This window comes from Melospiza melodia, chromosome 2, assembly GCF_035770615.1.
Source record: "Melospiza melodia melodia isolate bMelMel2 chromosome 2, bMelMel2.pri, whole genome shotgun sequence".
NCBI classification, from domain to species: Eukaryota; Metazoa; Chordata; class Aves; order Passeriformes; family Passerellidae; genus Melospiza; species Melospiza melodia.
In genome coordinates this window covers 63,697,011-63,718,214 of record NC_086195.1, presented here as the reverse complement: position 1 = coordinate 63,718,214, position 21,204 = coordinate 63,697,011, and the positions used below count along the sequence as shown (strand labels likewise).

Below are 21,204 nucleotides of genomic sequence, written 5' to 3'. Positions count from 1 at the left end.
GCGCCCTGCGCTCGGGGCTGCACAGCGAGCTGCCCCCTGCCTCGTCCTGCTGTGCTCCCTGGTGCCGAGCCCTTCTCCTGTGCTACACATCTGAATGTCAATCTGAGCTCACCCCCTGCTCATTATCACACAACCACAGGTTGGTTTGGATCGGAAGGAACCTCAAAAATGTGCTCATCTCAATCCCCCTGCCACGGGCAGGGATGCCGCCCACCAGACCAGGTTGTTGAGGGCTCCATCCAACCCGGCCTTGCACAGCTCCAAGGATGGGGCAACCTGTTCCAGTGCCTCACCACCCTCAGAGTAAAGAAATAATCTACATATGAACACTTCCTTTCCTGCCTTTGCTTCCTGCTCTAAACATTCCCTAATTACAGAAGGAAACACAAAGCTTTAAACTAGAGAAATTTTATTTAGATTATATATATCCCAAACCTAATTATATTGATAATTAGGGTGGGTATGTGCTTAAAGCTGGCCTGCACACCCTCAGAGGAGCACAGGGTGCTGATGGCAGGAGGGGGAGCCCCAGCAGCACCCACCAGGCTGCTTCCAGGCCCATCCCAGGAGCATCAGCCCAATAAAGGCCCATTTCGAGGGGCACAGGAGCACAGTGGCGGGTGGGAACCCAAATGAAGGACTCAGAGAAAGGAACACCCTGTCCAGCCCCATCCCGGGAGCCTCAGCCCCAAAGCACCTTTAGGATTAGGGGTGCAGCCGTCTGCAGGGGTGTGGGACACAGGATGAGATGCAGGGGAAGAGCATTGGGGGATTGCACAGGACTCATCAGGGAGTGATTAGGGCAGGAACCAGGGGTGATCTAGGGCACACAGAGACACAAATATAGCATACAGGAATAAAAAGGGCCAGTCATGTGTCAATGGTTTGTGATGATTTGTCCACGTCCTGCACCTGATCCAGGTCTTCTCATTAAACTCCTTTTGCACTTTGCCCTGCGTGAGGAACTCGTGGTCAGAGCACCACAGGGAGCTGCTGCTGGGGGCTGGAGAGGCCGGGATTGAGGGGCAGGCCCAGGGCACTGCCTGAGCCCAGCTGCTGGAAGGAGACACGCTGTACACGTGTGTAAATACTGCTGTAATACACAGAGGCTCACTGGTGCACCTCTGTCCTGCTCAGCTGGAGCAGAGAGTGGGATGAGGATGCCACTGCTGAGTGGGAGGGCTCTGTGTGGATGGATGTGTGTGGCAAGCCAGGGCCATGTTTAAGTGCAATATATTCAAAATCACAGAATATTCCGAGTTTAAAGGGATATCCACAAGGACCATTGAGTCCAACATGTGTGTGTGGTGCCTTCTGGGAATACAAGCTCAGCCTGGCTATTGTTTGGGGCTGAGGATGCAGAGCCATCGCAGCCTCTCTCAGGCTGTCACATCTGGCACAGTGCATTTTTCTCCAACAGCAACCTGTTTAACAGCCAACCACTACAATTTGCTGTGAGGATCTGGCAGTATTTCCACTCCAGAAAGCTGCAGTCCTGCCAGGAAGCAGACAAAAAGAAGAGAAACAAGATCTGGCACTCCTGCTGATATAGAAATTATTTTCCATGAGTTTATTCCTCATTAAATGAATGTTTTCATGCCCCTGCATTCTCTCAAAGCAGCAAGATCAATGCCCAGCTCCCATCTGTTTTCTTCTATGTAGGTCACTCTCCTGGGCTCTTGTGCTGTGGGCAGGGCTGGGCAGGAGCTGACAGCAGAGCTGCAGCCGCTGGCCCAGCCCTGAGTGATTGTACCCAGTCCCTGCAGCCTTAGGAGCACCGTGTGCCCCTGCTGCATCACTGCTGCTCTGGTCTGGGTGACCCAACAGCCCCAGACTACAGCCACAGCCCAGCAGCCTCACAAACATGTGCTCTGGTTGAAGAAAACAGTTTTCAGATTTTTTTTTGCCTTTGAATTATCCTCCTCCTTTCTTCATCACTCCACACACATACAGAGCAGGGAGCTGCCACCTCCTTGCTGCTGTCAGGCTCCTCCTTCTCAGACCACCTGATATCCTAAGAAGGCGATCCCTCCCATGCAGCTGGGCAGCAGGAAGGTCTCCCAGCAGCAGTAGGGCACGAGTCCCCACAGCATCAGGCTTTTCCCTCCTTGCTCCTCAGCTCCAGCCCCTTATCCCTCAGGTGATGCTGGCACTAGCAGCTGGAACACTGCCCATAGGCTCCCAAGGATGCACCGCCTCACAAACAAGCTCCTCCTTGTGAGGCACTGCTTTTTCATCATCCTCAGTACTACCAAAAAAAACCCAGCAGCTGGGAAGTGACATCAAGTCTTGCTTCCTCACCCACCAGCACACGGCTGAAAGCAGGCAGCAAGCACTGCCCCAACACAGGGCCTAAGCAAAATCCTTCCCTGCAGAGACTGAGCTGCTCCACTCTACATGTAAAGAGCAAAGTCAATTACCAGTCCTTACAGGCAAAGAGAAGGGATGAGCACATTACTGAGCCTGCCAGGGAAGAGTGGCTCACTGGTGGAGCAGCCAGGTGCTCCAGCAGCCACTGGAACAGACACAGATATATCAGAATCACCACAGGCCCAAAGAGCTGTTATATGACAGAAGCAAGATGCAGGTAGAACCTGTGCAGTGCCTACTGGGCACTGGTGGCCTCTCAGGAAAAAGCCCACAAAACCCTCTCTGCAACCAGCCACCTCCACAAGCACTAAGTTCTTTACACTGCTTGTCCCCGAGATGCTTCCAAATAAGATCCAGGACACACCTTTGCTTTTTCTGTTTTTCATTTATTGTTCAGTACGGGACACAGGTGAGGTAAGACATCTCACAAGGATCTAAGCTGACAGGTTCCTTGCTGATGGAGCTGAGGGATGCAAGACTGTGGTTCCTTTTCCTCCCTGCAGCACCAGCGGCCCCCTCTCCCTGCAGGGCTGCAGGGAAAGGGAGAGATACTGGCCAGGTGGGCTGTGGGCTCTGAACAGGTCAGGGGGAAACTGAGGGTTCAGCTCAGCCAGGAGACTGCCAAGACTCTGCTGAGACAGCTCCTGCTAACAGGACTCTGACGTGGTGGGGGTGGTTAGCAGAACATCTACAACAATGACTGTGGAGGGGGAAAGCCTCGGGGAGGCCTCCGTACTGAGACGTGTGCAACAAAAGGTCCCTTCTTGCTTCCATTTCTTAACCACAAGGGACAGCTCCTCATGGGGTGCTTCAGTGTTTGGCATTGATAATATCCACAAACTCTGGCTTGAGAGAAGCTCCACCAACAAGGAAGCCATCCACATCGTGCTGAGAGGCCAGCTCCTTACAGTTGCTGCCAGTGACAGAGCCTAAGGAGGGAGCAGTGGTTTAAGGTCAGATGTGCCAGCTCTAGGAAAACGGAGCCAGGGCAAAGGCAGGACTGGCAAGGTACCAGCCACCTCCTGCAGACAGCAAGCCTGTCTCCCATTTATCCAAGCAAGCTACCCAGACAAGCTAGAAGGTGATTCTTTATGCTCTCAAAGTCAAGAGTTTCCTTGCCAGGGATAAATGATGTACAACTGCCACAACAGGTAGAGAAACTAAGCACTTCCTGCCCTGGAAAGTCGCTCCAGACTCACTTACCTCCATAGATAATCCTAGTTGACTGAGCAACAGCATCAGACACGTGGCTTTTCAGCCACCCCCGCAGCTTCTCATGAACTTCCTGAGCCTGCAATACAACACAGGAGTCACACTGAGGTCTGAGCCGTGCTGCACACAGTTCCCTTCCAAAGACAAGGGAACAGATATTCTCTAAGTCACTAAGAATTCTCCAGGAGATTCTCACTAAGAATCTTCAGGAAGGTTTCCTGAGGGGGAAGGGTCAGTTGCTCATTTAATCAGCCACCTCTCCACTCATACCTGTTGGGGAGTTGCAGTTTTACCAGTTCCAATAGCCCAGACTGGCTCATAGGCAAGCACCACTTTACCCCAGTCCTTCACATTATCTAGGGAAGAGGAAGAAGGTAGAGGTGAGCACAATACCCCCATACTGGGAAGAACAAAGCTAGAAAGTGGCTAAACAAACCCAAACCAACCATTTATTTTTCCCCTTACCAGCAATAGCCTTGGTCTGTTCAAAAACCACCTTCTCTGTTATGCCAGCTTCTCTCTCATCCAGCTTCTCTCCAATACAGGCAATGACTCCAAGGCCCTCAGCCAGAGCATGAGCCACCTTCTGCCCAATCAGCTGGGAATGGAAAAGAAACAAGGCAGCCAATAAACAGGTTGGAGGTCTGTTATAATTGCTCGGTTTGCCAGTCTTTGCAGAGCCATCTTAGCAGGACCATGTCTCCATTCTATGAGGGCACTCACCTCATCAGACTCTCCAAAAACATGCCTTCGCTCTGAGTGGCCTAGGATCACCCATGCAGCTCCAATATCCTTGATCATTGCTGGGCTGGGGAGAAAGGAGATGACTCACTGGAGGAAATTCACATCCCAGAGGCACCCTGACTTGATTCCGTGGCTCACCTGATCTCTCCTGTGAAAGCTCCCTTTGGTACCTTGTAACAGTTCTGTGCTGCCACGCCAATCTTTGCATCGAGCTTCTGACGGGCAAAGTCTAGGTAGATGGAGGGGGCTCCACAAACCACCTCTGCAAGGCAAAGCACCCTGTTACCCTTGTGCCAGGAGAAGGGAAGAAACTGTACCCGGCCACTGATCCCGGCCCCAAGAGGTCATCCCTCTCTCTTGGGAAGGCACAGCCCGCCCCTCCTCACTGACATTTGGGGGCCCCTCTGCCACAGGACAATCCCTGCTATCCGATAACTCAGCAGCAGGGATGAAAGCCCTTTCCAGGGGCTGGACACGCGATACAGGGCCGACGGCCAGGTCACTGGGCTCCCTTGGAAAGTGCCCACATAAAAGATCGGGCGAGAATCCCACGCTGCAGCCCGGGCCTGGCCGAACCGGGAAGAGCCGGGTTGTGCCTGGGTTCTAACCGGGCACGGCGGCGGGCGGGGGCAGCGCGGCGCTGCGAGAGCCCCGCTCCCAGGTGCGGGGGCCAGGCCGAGGGAGGCGCGGGGTCCCGGGACCGCGGGGTCTGCGGGGATCGGCCGGGGGCGCCCCGGGGGTCAGCCGCACGTGGCGGCCGGGCCTGCGGGAACCCGGATCCGGTTTCGCGGGTATATTTAGCGCCGCTGCCGTGGGGTTATATTTAGGCCCCCGCCGCCCTCTGACATTTGCCGCTCCCCCGCCCGGGCCCGGGCCCGGTCCCCGGCTCCGCAGGGCCGTGTGGGACGTGCGCTACGTGCGGGCCGCGCCCTCACCGGTGTCGGCGGAGAGCTTGGCGCTGTTCAGCGTGTGGATGAGGTCGCCCAGGCTCTTCTTGTCGCCGTTCATCTTCCAGTTGCCCCCCACGAAGAACTTCCTGTGCGCCATGGCGGGAACGAGCGGGAGCGGGGCCGGCACCGGAGGAGACGCGAAGGTCAGCGGCGGCAGCGCGAGAGGCGACCGGCGCCCCTTTATAGGCTGGCGGCGGCCGAGGCCCCGCCCCCCGCGTGCCCCGCCCCAGACCACGCCCCTCGGCGGAGCCCCGCCCACTGCCCCACCCGCGCTCCCGCGGCCGGCGGGCTCAGAGCGGAGCCAGGACGGTATTTCGACTTTTATTTTGTCCCTCGTGAATTTTGGCATGGCAAGGGCACACAAGGGGAAGCGCTGCTCGTGGCCCGCCTTGCTGCCCGCCCCACGCCCCCGCCCAACAGGGCGGGCTGGAGGAACCCCCCCCCATTCACAAGCCACACGTACACACAAGCCCCCTCCTCTTCTTCCGGACAGCAAGGAGGTGGCATCATCCCACCAAGCAGCGAAGCACTAGGGCTGTGTGTCACGGGGGTGAGGACAGTGAGGACATTTCCTATAGAAACAGATATTCCCAACCCCCCAAACCCCCTTCACTCTTGTCCACAGGGGCTCCAGCCCCCAGCCGATTAGTCAGTGAACTCTTGTCTCCCTGTGTCTCCGCAGAGAGGCCGTGAAGGGACTGGGGAAAGGAGCAGGGACGAGAAGGACCCTGCTCCCACCCTCACTGCCCCCACCCCTTTTCCCCCCCACACCTTCAGCCCACTCTCCCCCCACCACACACAGCAAGAGGATGTTCTAGCTGGGAATCCGCTGGTAGAAGTAGATGTAGCCCAGGTCCTTGGGGGGCTTCTCAGAAGCACAGACTTTCTGGTCGTTGTAGATCACCCACCTGCAACAGGCACAAGAGGAGCTCAGGAATGCCATTCCATGGCTAAGACACAACTTGATTGCACTCACCTGCTCTCAGGCCCAGCCCCCCAAGACCTCTAAGAAAATGGGGCAGGATGGGGATTTAAACCAGTCCCTCAGTTCCCTTACACTATGGAAAAGCTTACCTGCCATCTTTCTTGATGTGACAAACATAATGTCCGCACATAGTTGAAGTGCCCATGTGGCTGATGAAGGCAAACAGCTGATATTCTTGAAAGAAGGAGGGAAGAGAGGATTGTCAGGGAAAGAGGAAAGATGTCTTACTCCCTAACACCCTGTGCCAGGCCCCTTCTAGAGAAGGATCCCTGAAGGAAGCTTTGCTGGGTAATAATTTAGAACTTGATCCCCATCAAGTGTGACTGTGAGTGCTCTTAAGGCCAAGCATACAGGGAAATAGGAGATGCTAACTTCCATTTAGCCTTCTCCAAACTTTTTATTTGGGCCATGGGTAAGGCAGGGACTTCACCTCCCTACAGCATCCAGCAGCACTGGCACAAATCCTGCTTTTTGCAGTGGGAACCAAAAGAGCAAAAAAAGCCTCCCAGCACCACTGGACAAAAGCAGCACAGCCCCTCCTGTCTTTCACTTGATGGCACTTCCCCAGCCTCTTTCTTCCTGGCTTCCATGTAATCCTCATCCAGCCTGAAGGGTCTAGAATACTTTGCCATTCCTTCCCTCTTCCTCCCTGCTTCCACCTCTACAACCAGACCAGCTCTGCAATAGCTGCTGCTGCTAAAACCTGCAGTACTGCATGGATCAGGAACGACAAAAAAATGTTGAGTTTGCACCCCAAAATCCCCATTCCTCTGGCTTGGAACTCACTTCCAGGCCCATCGCGCACTTTGGGACCCACGGGGACGGATTCAGAGATGGACTCGGCTGCCGAGCGCCCCTCTGAGATATCCATAGCAGCTTCTGCATCGAGGTCATCAATGTGACTGAAGATCCAATCCACAGCACGCTCCAGACTGTTGTTCTGGAAGGAAAAAGAAGACAGTGACCTTGGGAATTCCTGTTCCTGGGAAAATCCTTGCGCTCTGATGTCGCCCGTGCCTCTCACCGTGGCTCTAAGCGCTTTCATCGCCTGGTCCCGGGAGAAGCCCATGGAGACAATGGTGGCCACACTGTCTTCTGAAGGAGGGTCTGGGCAGGCAATAGTTGACCCTGGCCCACTGGACCCAGGGAGAACTAACGGGTTAGCAAAGTCTGCAGCAGGAAACACAACACAGCTCAGAGTAATCAGATCTCTCCAAGAGGGGACAGCCCCAGTCCAAACTACTTCAGTTTTCCACTGTGGTAGTAGGACACAAGAATAGCCCAGAGGCAGTAAGCCTCACCACGGCCATGGCCTCGTACCTGGATCGTCCATATGTGACATGACCCAGTTCATGGCCGCCTCAACCCCACTGTTCCCTGTGTAATACACGGCTTTGCGGCAGGCATCCATGGGAAAGCCCATCTCCACTAGCTGGATAATCACCGACTCGTCCAGCATGGGTGCTGTGGGGAGACACACGTTAGAGCCACCCACTCCCACCCATCCCTGCTGGCTGCATTTCATCTCGTGTCACACAGCCTCCAAAGCCACCACCTCCTAGCTTTATTTCACACCAAGTTCCATCTCTTGGCTTTTCTCAGCCACCTTTCTTCTTCAGTCTCACACACAGGCAAAAAACAAAATTATTCAACCTATGAACTCAGGAGCACTGGCTCTTCTGTAGGCTCTGAACCCGACCTCCTGCTGTGGTTTATAAAAATTAAATACACCTACCAATTAAATCCTGTATAAATCCCAGCTCTGCCTCCTCTAAATGCAGTGGACACGCCACCCCATCTTGCACAGAACAGGAATCAACAAACCCCCTTGCATAACACCCTTGCATAACAGGCATGCAAGGGAGGCAGCTGGCAATCGCTGACAAAAGGACAGGGAAAGTCTGAGCAAGTGGGAAACTGCTAGCATGGGACACAAGGCAAGGAGAGCAAGGAAATGAGTCAGGCATCAGGAAGAGAGGAGGAGAATCACTAACATGTCGGAGAGGAGAAGTGAGGGGAGCAGAAGGAGTCGTCGTCCTCGTTGCCATAGAACCCCAGGCTACCTTTGGGCTCATCTGGTGTCACCAGTGGGGGTGCGATGTCTGGCATTTCCTCTTCTCCTTCCTGCAGCCCCGTTCCCTGCAGTGCAGAGATATCCAGCTCCTCTGGCATTTCAATGGAAACATCTGCAAGATATGGTCTTACTCAGCCTCCATGCAGGGGCAGAAACAAAGGACTTGACTGGGAGATCTGGAAGGGTAAGTCCCTGGGGATGCCTGCAGCAACTTTTGGGATTGTGACTTTCCTCCTAGCAGTAATGACCACAATATCCATATGTGACTCCCAGTGCCTACATGCTCTGTACTTCTCATCCTCCTTACCGAGCTTTTTGGGCACCCAGTCCAGACCGAAAGTGAACTTCTTGATCTGGATGACCAGATAATCTGGGAAAGAGGCGAACCGCGTCGTTCTGGAAGAGACACGGAACATTTTTAAACACCTTGTCAGCAGAGACTGAGGGCATCTAGCTGATCCAAGAAATCAGTGAGTAGGACAGAGACATGTCCTGAGAAAGTTGGGGGATATTCCTGTCTGTGCAGCTTGTCTGTGCTGAGCTTAAAGCTCCTCAAATACAGAACCATTTCTAAGGCAGAAGTCCTAACGAGATGGAATGCAAATCTTGGAGATGAGAAAAAATAGTACATATTCTCTACCTTCCAATCTTGTATTTTACAAGCCTGGTCAGATTTTGTTTAATTCAAGTCTAACCCTTAAGGAATGTAGTGGAAATAACAGCTTCTATTAGACCAACAGATACACCTGCAGGAACTGTCAAGAGCACTTTTTTGGATATGAAACAGAAGCAGTGAATTTTAATAAGTTAACTGAATTTGGTTAAATATTATTTAGTTAGACAATTTGAGAGAGAAACTGTCTGGAAGCTATGAAACAGAGGGGAACATTTGTGAAGGAAAAAGCACCTGTAAGTAAGACAGATACTCATTACCAGGTGATAATTGCAACTTACTGTAGAACTAAATTAAGTGACAGTAAAGTGTTTCAATACAACCCAGAAAAAATTAAAACAAAATGTTACTTTTCAGTGTGATGTTTGTTTATAGTAGCTATTGCTTAATAATGGAGTATTTGTTTAATAATTAATTAATTAATTACTCCATTAATAATGGAGTATAGAAAAGCACTTCCAACTCTGATGACTTTCATTGCAAAAGAACACTCAGCATCACAGCAGAAAGCTGCTTACATTTGTAGTCTTGTCACTTCAATTTTGCACTGTTGCATGTGCTACAAGCAGTGAGAAAAATTAAAGCTGTTTTTAAAACCTTGCTACTAGCATTTAAACTAGCATTCTTTTGAAGAACTCGTGTATCTGTTACAGTGTTCTGCTCAAATCTTCACAGTTAAAAACTCGAAGAAATTTTAGAGATAGTGCGAGATCAGCGTCATCATACAGTCAGTACAGATTTCAAAGCTAAATTCTAAATTTACAGTAAAAGATACTATTTTCTGAAATATCACTGTGTTTTCATAGCCTCTCAGCAACCGAGATCTGATGGCTAGGACTTCACTAGCACTGCTGTTCTGCCTACTAAGGGTAACATCCAGAACTGATGGACTGATCTCCTCTCTGCTTCAGTGTTCTATGGACCCAGGGGGTGGAGGACTACAAAGCTTCAGTAATGTTCTTCCCCCAGGCCACTACAAGAGGTCCCCAGAGATGCAGCTATGGCCAGCTCATCACAGCTTAGCTGGGACACACTTACTTGAGAGCCACAGACTTGGCCTGCAAGGCTGTGCTCCAGAAATCATCCACCTGCTCTGGAGCTCCATAGGCCTCTAGGCAGGAGCTGAAAGGCACCTTGGCTCGCACCAGCTCAGGCAGCGGCTGCTTCTCCTCCTCTGCCTGCCTCTTCTTCTCCTCATACTCCAGCAGCTCATCTAGAGAATAAAGCAGAGGAGTCAAGGACCACTTCTAGGTACCTACAAAGTGACTGGTGTAAGCTACAGCCAGGGGCAGAGCAGGCCATAGATACAGGCCATGGAGAATGGAGCACAGCTTCCAGAGCACAGTTCTGCTACTGCAGTCACTCCTGTTGTGCTGCTGAATCACAGCCCAGCTTGTGGTGGCTAAGGGAAAGGCTCTAGAGGGACATCACTGTGTCACACCACCTCTGAAGATATCAGCCTGATCCCACAAAAGCAGGAGAAGGACCTGGCCTCAGAAGCAGCAAAGTCCCTCTTTCATTTAATGAGTTCTGTAAGAATAGTACAATACACAAACCTAGGGCTTGCTACTGTCGCAGTGTTGGCACATTACTGACCTTTGTTGAGTGCAGCATCCATGGGCACAGGCAGCTGCATAATGTAGTCCACACGCTGGGTATATTTCACCTTTTCTGTGGCCAGGCACTTCAGCTTCTCCTCCACCAGAAAACGGAAGACCTCGTTAGGGTTCTCCGAGCTGCGGCAGTTCCTCTGAAGGAGGAGAAATCAGAATGACAGATGTAATAGTAGAATGGCACAAAAAATGATCTGCAGTACCAGTGATGTCACACAGCACATGGCTGAAGAGTAGTCACTTCTGTACCCAGTACCCTGGAAAAGACAGCAAAGAGGAAACTTAAAGCCAGCTTCTGTGCTCCAGGAAGCCATGGCATTCCTGCTCCTAGAGAAGAAACTTTACACCTCCAGCTGTGCCACTCCCAAAAAGGATTTCTCCATGGAATCAGCCCTGAAAACATGGCCAAGCACCCCTCCTTCTCACCGTGGCAGGTGCTAGACAGCCCATTTCCCTGTGTTCTCTCCCTCTCTCTGCTTTGACTGCCAGCTTCTCACCTCTTGCTATGGGAAGAAAATCAAGATGGACTTTTCCATGATTTGCCAGACAGACTCAACCATTACCTCCACCATGTTGATGAAGTGCAGAAAGAATTCCTGGGCATCCTGCTGTCGGTTAGTGGAAAATTCTGGGTGCCCCTTTCCAATGAGGGACTTGAACATGCGTGGAGCAATGCCATTTTGCATACCCTGCAAAGAACAATGTGGAAGAAGGTGGTCATAATTTGCCCAGCATGTGTCCTGTCATGCAGCACTCTACTCTTAGCCATGCTTTTCTTCAGGTGACAGGCCTTGCAAGAAGCCCCAGCACATGTTTTCAGAAAGATGTGGCATACACAATACCTCATGCAACACATGCATCAAGAGGATGCGATGTCCAAGCCTCACCTTCTGATCAGGCTGCTGCTCCCCATCTGCTGAAGCTGGCCTTGAATACTCCCCAGAAAGCAGTCCATGGCCCAGTTTGGCTCTGGAAGGACAAAGTCCAGTATCAATGTTTCCTCAATCTCACATGCTCCAGGAGCCACATCAACCCATCCAGCTTTAACACTGCCATGGGATGTCAGTCTCACAGATAAAAGCTCTCTCTGCTGCACCAGGCGAGATTATCTTATCGTGGTCTGCTCTCTCTGGCCCCTGGAGACATCACTGACTTCAAAGTTACCAGGGCTTTAGGGTGCCAATCTCCACCACTGCTTGCACACTGAGCAGAACAAGAAGGAACAGCTGGTGCTGAGCCACAGAGCAGCTGTGCAAGAGCCAAGCTGAGCTGCAGCCTGCTGGGGGAACGGAGCAGTGTCTGACCGTGCAGGAGACAACAGGGCACAGAGAAATTGTCTGAGCCAGAAATAGCACTGCTGTGAGCAGACTGGTCACATTTTCCCAGAGGAAAGATTGACTGCATCAGGCACTTAATGGACAACAGTGTGTGTTCAGTGATTTACTCCTATGCCCAGAGCTTCCTGCTATTCCATTTCACTGCAGTCCTTCCCCATCACTATTGCCATATTGCCATTTGTCTGGAACCAAACGTTACCAATTCCTCCCTTTGCCCAAGCAATCACATTCCTGGCTGTCTCACCTTAATCCCCTCTCAGTGAACACCTCACTCCAGGTTGCCCAAATTTAGAATCCTCCTGTACCACTGACCTCCGTGTCCACAAATGCCACCTTCCATTCCTCCACCCCAAACTTCCACATGCTTGTTTGAGAGCAGCTGCAGCACAGACTAGACATACTTGAAATGCAACCCCCTCCCAAATCTTGTTTTCCTCCTTCTGCATACTCTCCTGCACAGTACCTCTTGAGGGAAGCCTTTTTAGGCATACATAAGTTATCTAGTGAGAATAAAGCTGCCAAATGTATCCCTTTACAATCTCCCTCCATTGAAGAGAGCAAGTCCCTTTTAACTGTTATGGAGAGAGAAGCTGCCTCCCAGAAATCCCCCCAAACATAATACATTTCAGAGTCTCTCATGAACACAGGGTACACTCTGTCCTCTCCATCCAGGGCATTCAGCTGAACTTCCTTGGCTTAGATCCTCATTGATCATTGAGGATCAGTGTCTCTGGTGACAGGCAAGGAAAGAGAGGTGAGGCTTGAGGGAGAACCCTGGAGCAAAGGAGCACAGAGGGGATGCATCCAGGCAGTCTCAGCCTTCCTTCTCTCACCAAAATTCTACGTACACTTGTGTGCTGAAGTCCTGTGTGGGGTCCGAAGGTGCACTTTGGAATATCTTCTCCAGCTTGTCCACATACCTGCAGAGCAAAACAGAGCAATCTAAGGGATAAACAGCTTCCTCTGGTAAAGATGCAGTTCTGAGCATGATTACTGCCACAGAAGCACCCAGCCCGAGGGGACCTTTGTACTGATCCCAGACTAGTGGAAAGGAGTGATTAAGCTCACTTACTTTCTCTGGAAGTCTGGGATACTGAACAGCACCTGCATCACAGAATTGAGGTAGCAACTGTTGCCCAGGTTACGGATACCAGTGTACCCAGGCCCATAGAGGGGCTTGAGCTGAACACCAGACTCCTGGATGAGCTCCCACTCGCCAATGCGCTGGTTCATGTCTATTTCCAGTTCTGTCATCGTCTTGTCTGTCTGCAGAGGGAAAGAACAGGAAAATCCTCAAAGAGGGCTCAAGGCAACATCAGAGGTGTGAAAAGGGCAATGCTGTAGAGAACAGAGTCAATCCATTCTGGTTTATTCTGTACGTAGAGGAGGAAGAAACAAGAGTTGTTTCCATATATATGAACACCTGAGACAGAAAGAGGAAGGAAAAGCAATATGGGAGAAATCTGAACCATTCCCTAGAAAGAGGCATGGAAACCACACACTAACAAAAAAAGCTCAGCACCTGAGAGCCTCCCTGCCCGCAGTACTGACACATAACCCCAGGGAAATAATCCTGAGGGACATGAAAGTAAAGCAAAACAGGCAATCAAGGAAGAGAGGCAGACGAGACAACTCTGTGTGTGACAAAAAAACCCAGAGTTTCTTGACCAGGAATGGTTCTGCATAGCCACAGAAACCTGGAATCTTGCAAAGACATTTCAGAGCTGCTTCTCTCTCCCTCTGGGCCTATGGAGGACACCACTTCCTCCTCACCTTCTGCATCTTGAGCATGTCAATCCCGAAGTGTGCCAGGTGTTCTGCCAGGTTGGGATCCAACACCATGTCATCCTCATCATAGGAGTAGACATCTATGCAGGAAAACAGAAAAAAAAGGAATCTGTGATCTTAAATTCACAGCTGGATAAAGAAAGCACTCAGAACTGGGAATTTTGACAAACTGAGCCATTGGACTTTCTGCCCTTTCTCAGCAGAATAACATTAACAGACAGAATGGTGTTCTAAATCCTCCTAAACATGTGACAAGACAACTTTGTCACTGATTAGGGTACAGAGGTACACTTATGCCAGGAGTAATGAAAGTGCGTTACTGTGCCATATACTCTCCGCTCAGGATTTGAACACACAATTCTTTGATGAACACCCCAACACAGAAAATCAAATGGCAACCTGGATAACTATTCTAAAAGCTCCCAATTACAAGGGAGGGGCAGAGGAAGGCAAGGTTTTTTTATCAGCTCGTTCTTTGCCTCACACAAGCAGCAGGTCAGAGAGGCAAAGTTCACAGTGGGATAACACTGCGTGCTCCAGGTCACAGGATGGCCAACACCACCCTGATACCTGCAGGAGATCTGCGTCAGCCTGAGAGGTGCCTGGCCTCCCTAAGCCTGGGAGGAGCCCCGTTCTCACCAGCCCCATCAGGAGTGATTGTTCCCAGTTTCACAGCCAGAGGGTAGCCGGTTTCTCGGTAGTGCTCGACCGCGTGGTTGTTGCCGCCACTGCCGTCGAAGTAGCGCCGACCGCAGAGGATGGCTCCGTCGGTCATGTTCAGCCACAGGTTCTCCTTCATGTCACACTTGCTGCATTTCCAGCCACTATTGACAAGGAACACAGAAAAAGAGATCAGAGGGAAAACATCTGGGTTCTACCTCCCAAGCCCTCACCATTGCTGCCCCCTGCAATATCCGTAAGTGATCTCATTCCTCTTCTACTACAGAACACTGAGAATCCTGACATACCCTAGTGTGCCATCTCCTCTGAATCTACTGTGACAAGGTGTCAGGACCCAGGACATCCCTCTGGCTGTCCAGAGACCCTGGCACAGAGCCCAAAATGCCTCTGGTTTTGATTATAACTCGTGGAGCAAGTTACCAACCTTAGATGAAGATCTGCAAGCCATGACAAAATAAGTAGAATGACAGTGAATTTATCACAAGGTGAAAAAGTAGATTTTGGGGTATTTTAGAATTGAGGTTCAGGGGGCAAGATGGAGGAATCTGGGTATGTCCTGTCTTTCTCCTTCTTCTTCTTGGCCTTCATCTTCTGCTGTGATGTTTAGACTGGCTTAGAGTAGAAGCTCACTGTCTAACATAGGTGATAGGTATTGGAAAGTAATTGTAAACATTGTACATGTAGTTTTTAGTATAAAGACATAACACCACCCCGGGGGCAGGCAGAATGCCTCGGACCGTCTTGCTGAGCAGACCTTGGCAGGTCAGGAGAAAGAATTTTATAGCTAAGATACAATAAACAACCTTGAGACCAAGAAATGAAGAGCCCTGACTCCTTCTTCGACTGCTGGGCTGGGAAAAGAGATTTTCTAACGTATCTCAGGGTCACTCTGACCAGCTAGAGACCCCGACAAGAAGGCACACCTGGAGACTCCCAAAAGAAGCCTCATCTGCTGCTGCAGCCCAGCACAGGAGAAGGGCCTGGGACAGAGTGACACAGCAAGTTGCAGCACTATGCTCACCACGGTGGGATGCGGACGTCGTTCTGAAGCTGGTGCAGGGAAAAAGCGTGCTTGGAAACACGGCGAACCTCCCCATCCCAGGCCTGCACCTCCTGCTTCCGTGAGGCTGAGTCTGCTGTCAGGATGGCCTCGATCGCACTGGCAATCTGCAACCAGGACAGCAGGAGAAAACATGAAGGGCTGGCCTACCATGGTAAAGGCACAAGAAGCTTCCAGTGCCACAGCACTCCACATTTAGGGAAGTTGGCTGGGACTTTTGGGAGCCTCAGTCACACACAAGGCAGAACTCTGTAATATACATATATATACATTATACATATACAGCACTGTGTAAGTGCAGAGCAATCCTGGTGACTGCCAGCTGAGACTTCACAGCAGCTCTGCAGGATCCCTTACAGGGCAGTTTCCTTCTCTGTAATGGTACATTTCCTCATCAACAGTAACCACAGCCCTCCAGCCAAACATACCCTGTCTTTGACCATGTCTGGTAGTCCCTCCAGCCCATCACGTGGAATATCCAAATGGTCCGGCAAAATCACTATTTTTACATCTTCGTCATATTCAAACTTTTCTTCTGTGATGTCAAATCCACCTTCTACACCTACAAGAAGAAAAATCATTGTGGTAACAGGTGAAACCAAAGAGCTTGGAAAGCTTCTTTCCCCACAGCTTACATGAAATAAGACACTATGACTAAGACAATGATCTAAACCAGTGATCCACAATCTTTCTTCCACTTCTGGATCCCAGAACTTCTGCTGGTGCTGTGGACTTCATAGGAACAATTACAAGCCTAGTGGCAATAGATTTTGCTTTTCCCAGCTCTTTTTACAGATGCTTAAAAACAATCTCCAGGCTCTGGCTACAAGCAGGAAGAAAACCAAACCTCCTCTAGAGAGGCACTGGCCAGAAGAGAGCCGTGATAAAGCACGGGTGTTCAACCTTAACCAGAATACTCATGAGACTGAATGGAGATGTGCATGAAGAGATCATCTTGTAAGCCAGGGCAAAGGTCAGGTCTCTCAGCCTATTTAAGAAGTCTGCCTCTCTTTCTTGCCTTTTCCAGAAAGGATAGTCTAGAGTCCTGCACTCAAGCAAGAAGAACCAGGAGCTCCTCTGGAACCAGAACATCCAGAATTGCAGAAAAAGTCTGAGCAGAGGTACAGTGATAGTGGTTTCTATGTCCACCTAGCTGTGCTCTCCAGAGGTTGCACCAGAAACTGGAGATCCATACATAAAAGGTTATTTGCCAGTTGTACACAGTCATCATGGATGCCCACCAAAACATCTGCAGTTTCTGCAGATTCCCTCACCTACAGTTTCTGGATTATATAGGTACTCAGAGGAAAAGCTTGGCCTTCTCTGTTCTGCACATATTCACATCCTACATCCCAAAAGGAAACAGGCAGAAGACACATGGCTTATTAGCAGCCTAAACCCCCTGTGTTTTTAAACTGAATTTCATTTATTCCTGGAAAAATTGCACGCTGTGACTGCAATAATCTCTGCAACAAATATCTGAACATCTGCAGCTGCAACAAATCTCTGAAGGGAAGAAAAGCTTTTGCTGCTCAGTGCCTCTGCCTCAAGAATCCTGTGTGCAACACAGTTCTGATAATCACTACTGTATTTCCCTAAAACATTCTTGTCAGAAATATCCAGTCCCATGACATCTCCTGCAACTCTCTCCTTAGATACCTACAATTTTTACACTATGCACAAACTGCTATGTATGAACACAATGATTTGAGAAAACAGTTACCAGCATCATGCAAGAACATACCTAGATAATCCTCTTCTGTGCCTCTCCAGCACAGCCTAGAGATTTCCTGTCACCACTTCACAGAGTAAACCAATACACAACCCTCCAGGGCATTACACAATTTCTGAACCCTAAACAAACTAAACCAGACTGGTGAGGTCCCCTCAGGTGGTTTTGTGAACCTTCTGAGGCTCCAGATGAGGGTCTGTAGGCACCAGCTTGCCCTGAGGTACACTGCCTCCCTTTCCATGGTGCTACCTAAGCACCACACACCACAAAAGTCCATCCACAAACGTGCAGGCATAGGAGGCAAGCACTGCAGATCTTTCATTGAGAGGGGAAAGTGAGGTACAGAGAGATCAAGGGCTACATTTTGTTCACAAATCTTTCTAGTACGTTAAAAAATCTCCCGTGTCAGAATTTGCTATACCACCACAGTTCAGCTAAAACAAAGATAAAAAAAACTTTTCCTCAACTTGAGACTATTGTCTCACAGGGCCAATACTTTCTTTTATTCTCTCCTGCTCCATTCACACCACTAAGCTGTTATCACAGGCAGGTATTTGCCAACCCAGTGACAACACTTGGTGAAAGACCTTTGTAGAATTCAGGGTGCAGAAATAACTCATAATGCAGACCAGGACTCATCTCTCCCAAAGCAGCATAATCATATTTATACATAAAAGCACTGGTTATCTGAAGAAGCAGAGACTCCACCCTCAGTTTTGCTAGGAGTGATCTTTGGGGCTCTGTTCAGCTCACCAGCAAAACAGGGAGCAGCTGCCAGTCTTAATAGTGGTGTTTGTGCTCTGGCAGTAGACGAGTCACTGGGCGTCTACACCAGGAAAAAAGTGAGCCAAAATCAAGACATTCACAGTCCAGATTCTGGATTTCCCTCTAGTGGTCAGCTTCCAGCAAGCCAAGAACCTATTACTGCTACAAATGTTCCTGTTCTTTCCTTTATGTGTCTCCATAATGGCTCAGAAATTACCAGCTGAGACTGCTCCAAATAAGCAGTGTCTCCACTGATTGCCACCACAGCCCTCTCAGTTGGTGAAAGACAGTAATGGGAACACCAGCCTTGCTCTTCCAAAAAATTGGATATTTAAATTATTTTTTATGTTTTAATGGTCATATGCATTTCCTCCAGTATCAGCCTTATAAAACCTAATGAACCAAAACGCAGCATTTCTCATTAATTTCTTCACCATCTGTATCAATAATGCTAGTTCAATATCAGAGGAGTTTAAAAAAGAGTTTATCTGCCATGACCTCCAAACTTATTTTTCTCAGACATAAATTTTCTCAAACTTACTTCAGCCCCATGCTGGGACATTGTCCTTAAGCAACAGTCCCAGTCTGGTGATCCCCACATCAAGCTGAGCCAGGCATGCAGGGTCATGGCAGAGGATAATAAACATATTTATACACGGAAAACAAGATGCAACTTTGGACACAACCATCACCTTAATGACTGTTCTACAGACACTGCTCACCCAAGACACACTGGAAAACATGAAGCCTGAATTTGGCCAGGGATACTAGCCAAGAAGAGTAAAGCAGAAGAGGCAAACCAGGCAGCCCCTGGCTGAACACAGGGACCACACAGCACATAACTGCTTCCTTACCAATGGCCAAGCGAGTTGGTTTCTTCCTCGGGGGGTCCCCAGCACTGGAGTTGGTGTCTTCTTCCTTCTGTGGCATTGAGAAGAAACAGGGAAATAAGAATTAAGGGGACAGGCATGCTGTGGCAAGCCTTAGGGATTGAAATCAAGCTACTCTGAAAACAGAAGGAAACCAGGCAGAAACAACGTGGGCAATCCATACAACGACTCAGCACAAGCAGAACTGAAGCACTGGTGTCCCTCAGTTCACCAGGAAAAACAACAGCTGTATCTCAGGAGAGAAAACTCTGTATCTGATGGAATACACAGACACGGCCCAGCTCTCAATTTCAGAACAAGTTTGAGTGCATGTATTTTTATTTTTTACCGGTTTACGTGTTCTTTTGAGGTGCAGGTAGACCCGCTGGCCTGTTTTCTGATAGTGCTTTTCCACATACTGCTTCCCAAAGCCAAGGAACGTATTCATGCAGATATATAAGCCGCCATCTGACTCCTGCAAGGAAGACCGGACAAAAACGAAGGGAGGTGGTCAGGAATGGCATTCCAGCTGCTAGGATAGGCATGGCAGACTAGTCATTATTCATTAAGTCATGGCAACAGCTCATTCCTACATAACAGCCACAAGTAGCTAGTAAGAAATGGGATGGCAAGCCCCAGCCTGGCTATCCCAGAAGAACAGGTACTCCTGTCATGATGATGTATTTGAAAAACTATTTGTGCGTTCATTTATGGCAGGATGCTACCAAATCAGGAAAGCCTGAGTTTCCATAAGTGTTTACCTTGTAAAAGGCCCCTAGCACACACAGTTTACAAGTTCAGAGCACGGTACAATCATTACCAGCAAAACTGTGGCACCCTCTCCAAACACATGACTCCCAGTGCCATAGGGAATGCTGCCAAGCTACAGTGTGAGGAAGGTTAACAGACCACTGTTTACTTTTGCTGTTGTGTTCAAAAGCCTGTGAGCAGCTCGGAAACAGATACAGAATGTGCCCCCACCATCCCATCAGCAGCTGGAAAACACCACACTCATTCAGCAGATACTCTTTGCAAACTGAAGGGGCGGGGGACCCAAATGCAGGGGCTGGAAAGGAGGGAAACCACTCAGAAGCTTTCAGAAGCTGCTGGGACTGAGACAGAGCAGGCAGCGCAGGGTCAGGCATCCCTGTGGAGCTCGGGGAGGGAAGAGGGCCAGGATGCGATGTACCCCTGCCCTGAAGGACCTGTATCTCAGCCCAGCTCTGCGGGACGGGGCTCAGCCCGGACGGGCACCCGCCAAGAGGCACAAGGGGCACCTCGCCCTCCCGCTGCCTTCGCCGCCCCTTAGGCCGAGCGGAGAAAGCGCAGGAAGCGCAGGGATGTCAGCGGGGTGGAGATGGCTGGAGAAGGGACCACTGCCATCTTAATGACACAGCACCGCCTCGCCCCCCGCCCGCCGGGCCGGGCCGCAAGGCGAGGCCGGGGAGGTGGCTCAGACCCGGGCAGGGCGGGACCCCCGGCCCGCCCCCCGCCGCCGAGGGCGGGCCCGGGACGCGCCCGACCTCCCGCCCCCCGCTGGACTACAAGTCCAGGCGAGCGCAGCACGGAGGGTTCGGGCCGGGGGCGCTCCCTCTCCAGGGGCTGCCGGCGGGCCGGGCCCCGCTGATCGGGGTGAGCGCCCTGCCCACGCCCGCCCCGGCCCCCGAACTACAGCGCCCAGCGCACCGCGGGCGGGCGGGGCGCGCCGCGGGGCACGGCGGGCGTAGTAGTCCACCAGGGCCCTGCGCGCCACCCGGGAACGGCCGCCGCGGCCACCGGGAAACCACAAATCCCGTGAGGCCACGCGCGGGCGGCGCCCCGGCTGGCGGCGGGGTGGGAGCCGGCCGCGGCGGGAGCAGCCAGGGCGAGCGGGCGGGCCGGCGGCGGGGCGCGCTTACCGGCGTGTCGAAGGAGAAGGCGCACTCGTCCTTGTGGACGCGGTCGCCGGCCTTGGGCACCCGGATGGACGGCAACACCGACAGCAGCGCCTCGCTCAGCTCCGCCATGACAGCGGCTCACCGCGGCACCGCCCACAACCCCGCCCCACCCAATCGCAGACCGGCGCGGTCAGGCGGATCCTAACCAATCGGCAGCGAGGCTGGAGGCGGGACTCGCCCTGCCGACCCACCGGCTCGCCCAATCGTAACCGCCCTCCGGCCATGGCGGGAGGCGGTGCCGGGCTCCTCCACCAATAACGGCGTACCGAGGGGTGAGGGGGCGGGACAATCTCTGAAGATTGACAGCGGGGCGAGGCGGGACGTGACGGGCGGGGACTGCGGAGTCGACGGGCTGGCGGGGCGGGGAGGTGGGCGTGGCGCAGCGAGCCCCGCCCCCTGCGCAGCGACCAATGG

At 51.3% G+C, this 21,204-nt stretch overlaps 2 protein-coding genes across 3 annotated transcripts; both read right to left on the bottom strand.

Moving 5' to 3' along the window:
- Positions 1-2,735: 2,735 nt before the first annotated feature.
- On the bottom strand, positions 2,736-5,463 carry TPI1 (triosephosphate isomerase 1). The gene is made up of 7 exons (XM_063148513.1): positions 5,262-5,463; positions 4,465-4,588; positions 4,306-4,390; positions 4,048-4,180; positions 3,853-3,938; positions 3,574-3,661; positions 2,736-3,299 (listed from the first exon to the last, which is right to left on the bottom strand). The coding sequence occupies exons 1-7, from the start codon at positions 5,371-5,373 to the stop codon at positions 3,181-3,183; spliced, it is 747 nt and encodes a 248-aa protein (XP_063004583.1). The 5' UTR covers positions 5,374-5,463; the 3' UTR covers positions 2,736-3,180.
- Positions 5,464-6,044: 581 nt separating this feature from the next.
- On the bottom strand, positions 6,045-20,890 carry USP5 (ubiquitin specific peptidase 5). Of its 2 annotated transcripts, none has more exons than XM_063148511.1 (20): positions 20,752-20,890; positions 19,203-19,328; positions 18,839-18,905; positions 15,916-16,049; positions 15,449-15,594; positions 14,386-14,570; positions 13,732-13,826; positions 13,031-13,224; positions 12,807-12,878; positions 11,509-11,590; positions 11,185-11,310; positions 10,605-10,758; positions 10,047-10,221; positions 8,643-8,731; positions 8,256-8,447; positions 7,582-7,725; positions 7,286-7,431; positions 7,048-7,201; positions 6,351-6,435; positions 6,045-6,184 (listed from the first exon to the last, which is right to left on the bottom strand). In XM_063148511.1, the coding sequence occupies exons 1-20, from the start codon at positions 20,857-20,859 to the stop codon at positions 6,091-6,093; spliced, it is 2,568 nt and encodes an 855-aa protein (XP_063004581.1). In that variant the 5' UTR covers positions 20,860-20,890; the 3' UTR covers positions 6,045-6,090. The 2 variants fall into 2 exon arrangements, with proteins under 2 accessions (XP_063004581.1, XP_063004582.1); XM_063148512.1 differs by having other exon boundaries at positions 8,325-8,447.
- Positions 20,891-21,204: the final 314 nt, after the last annotated feature.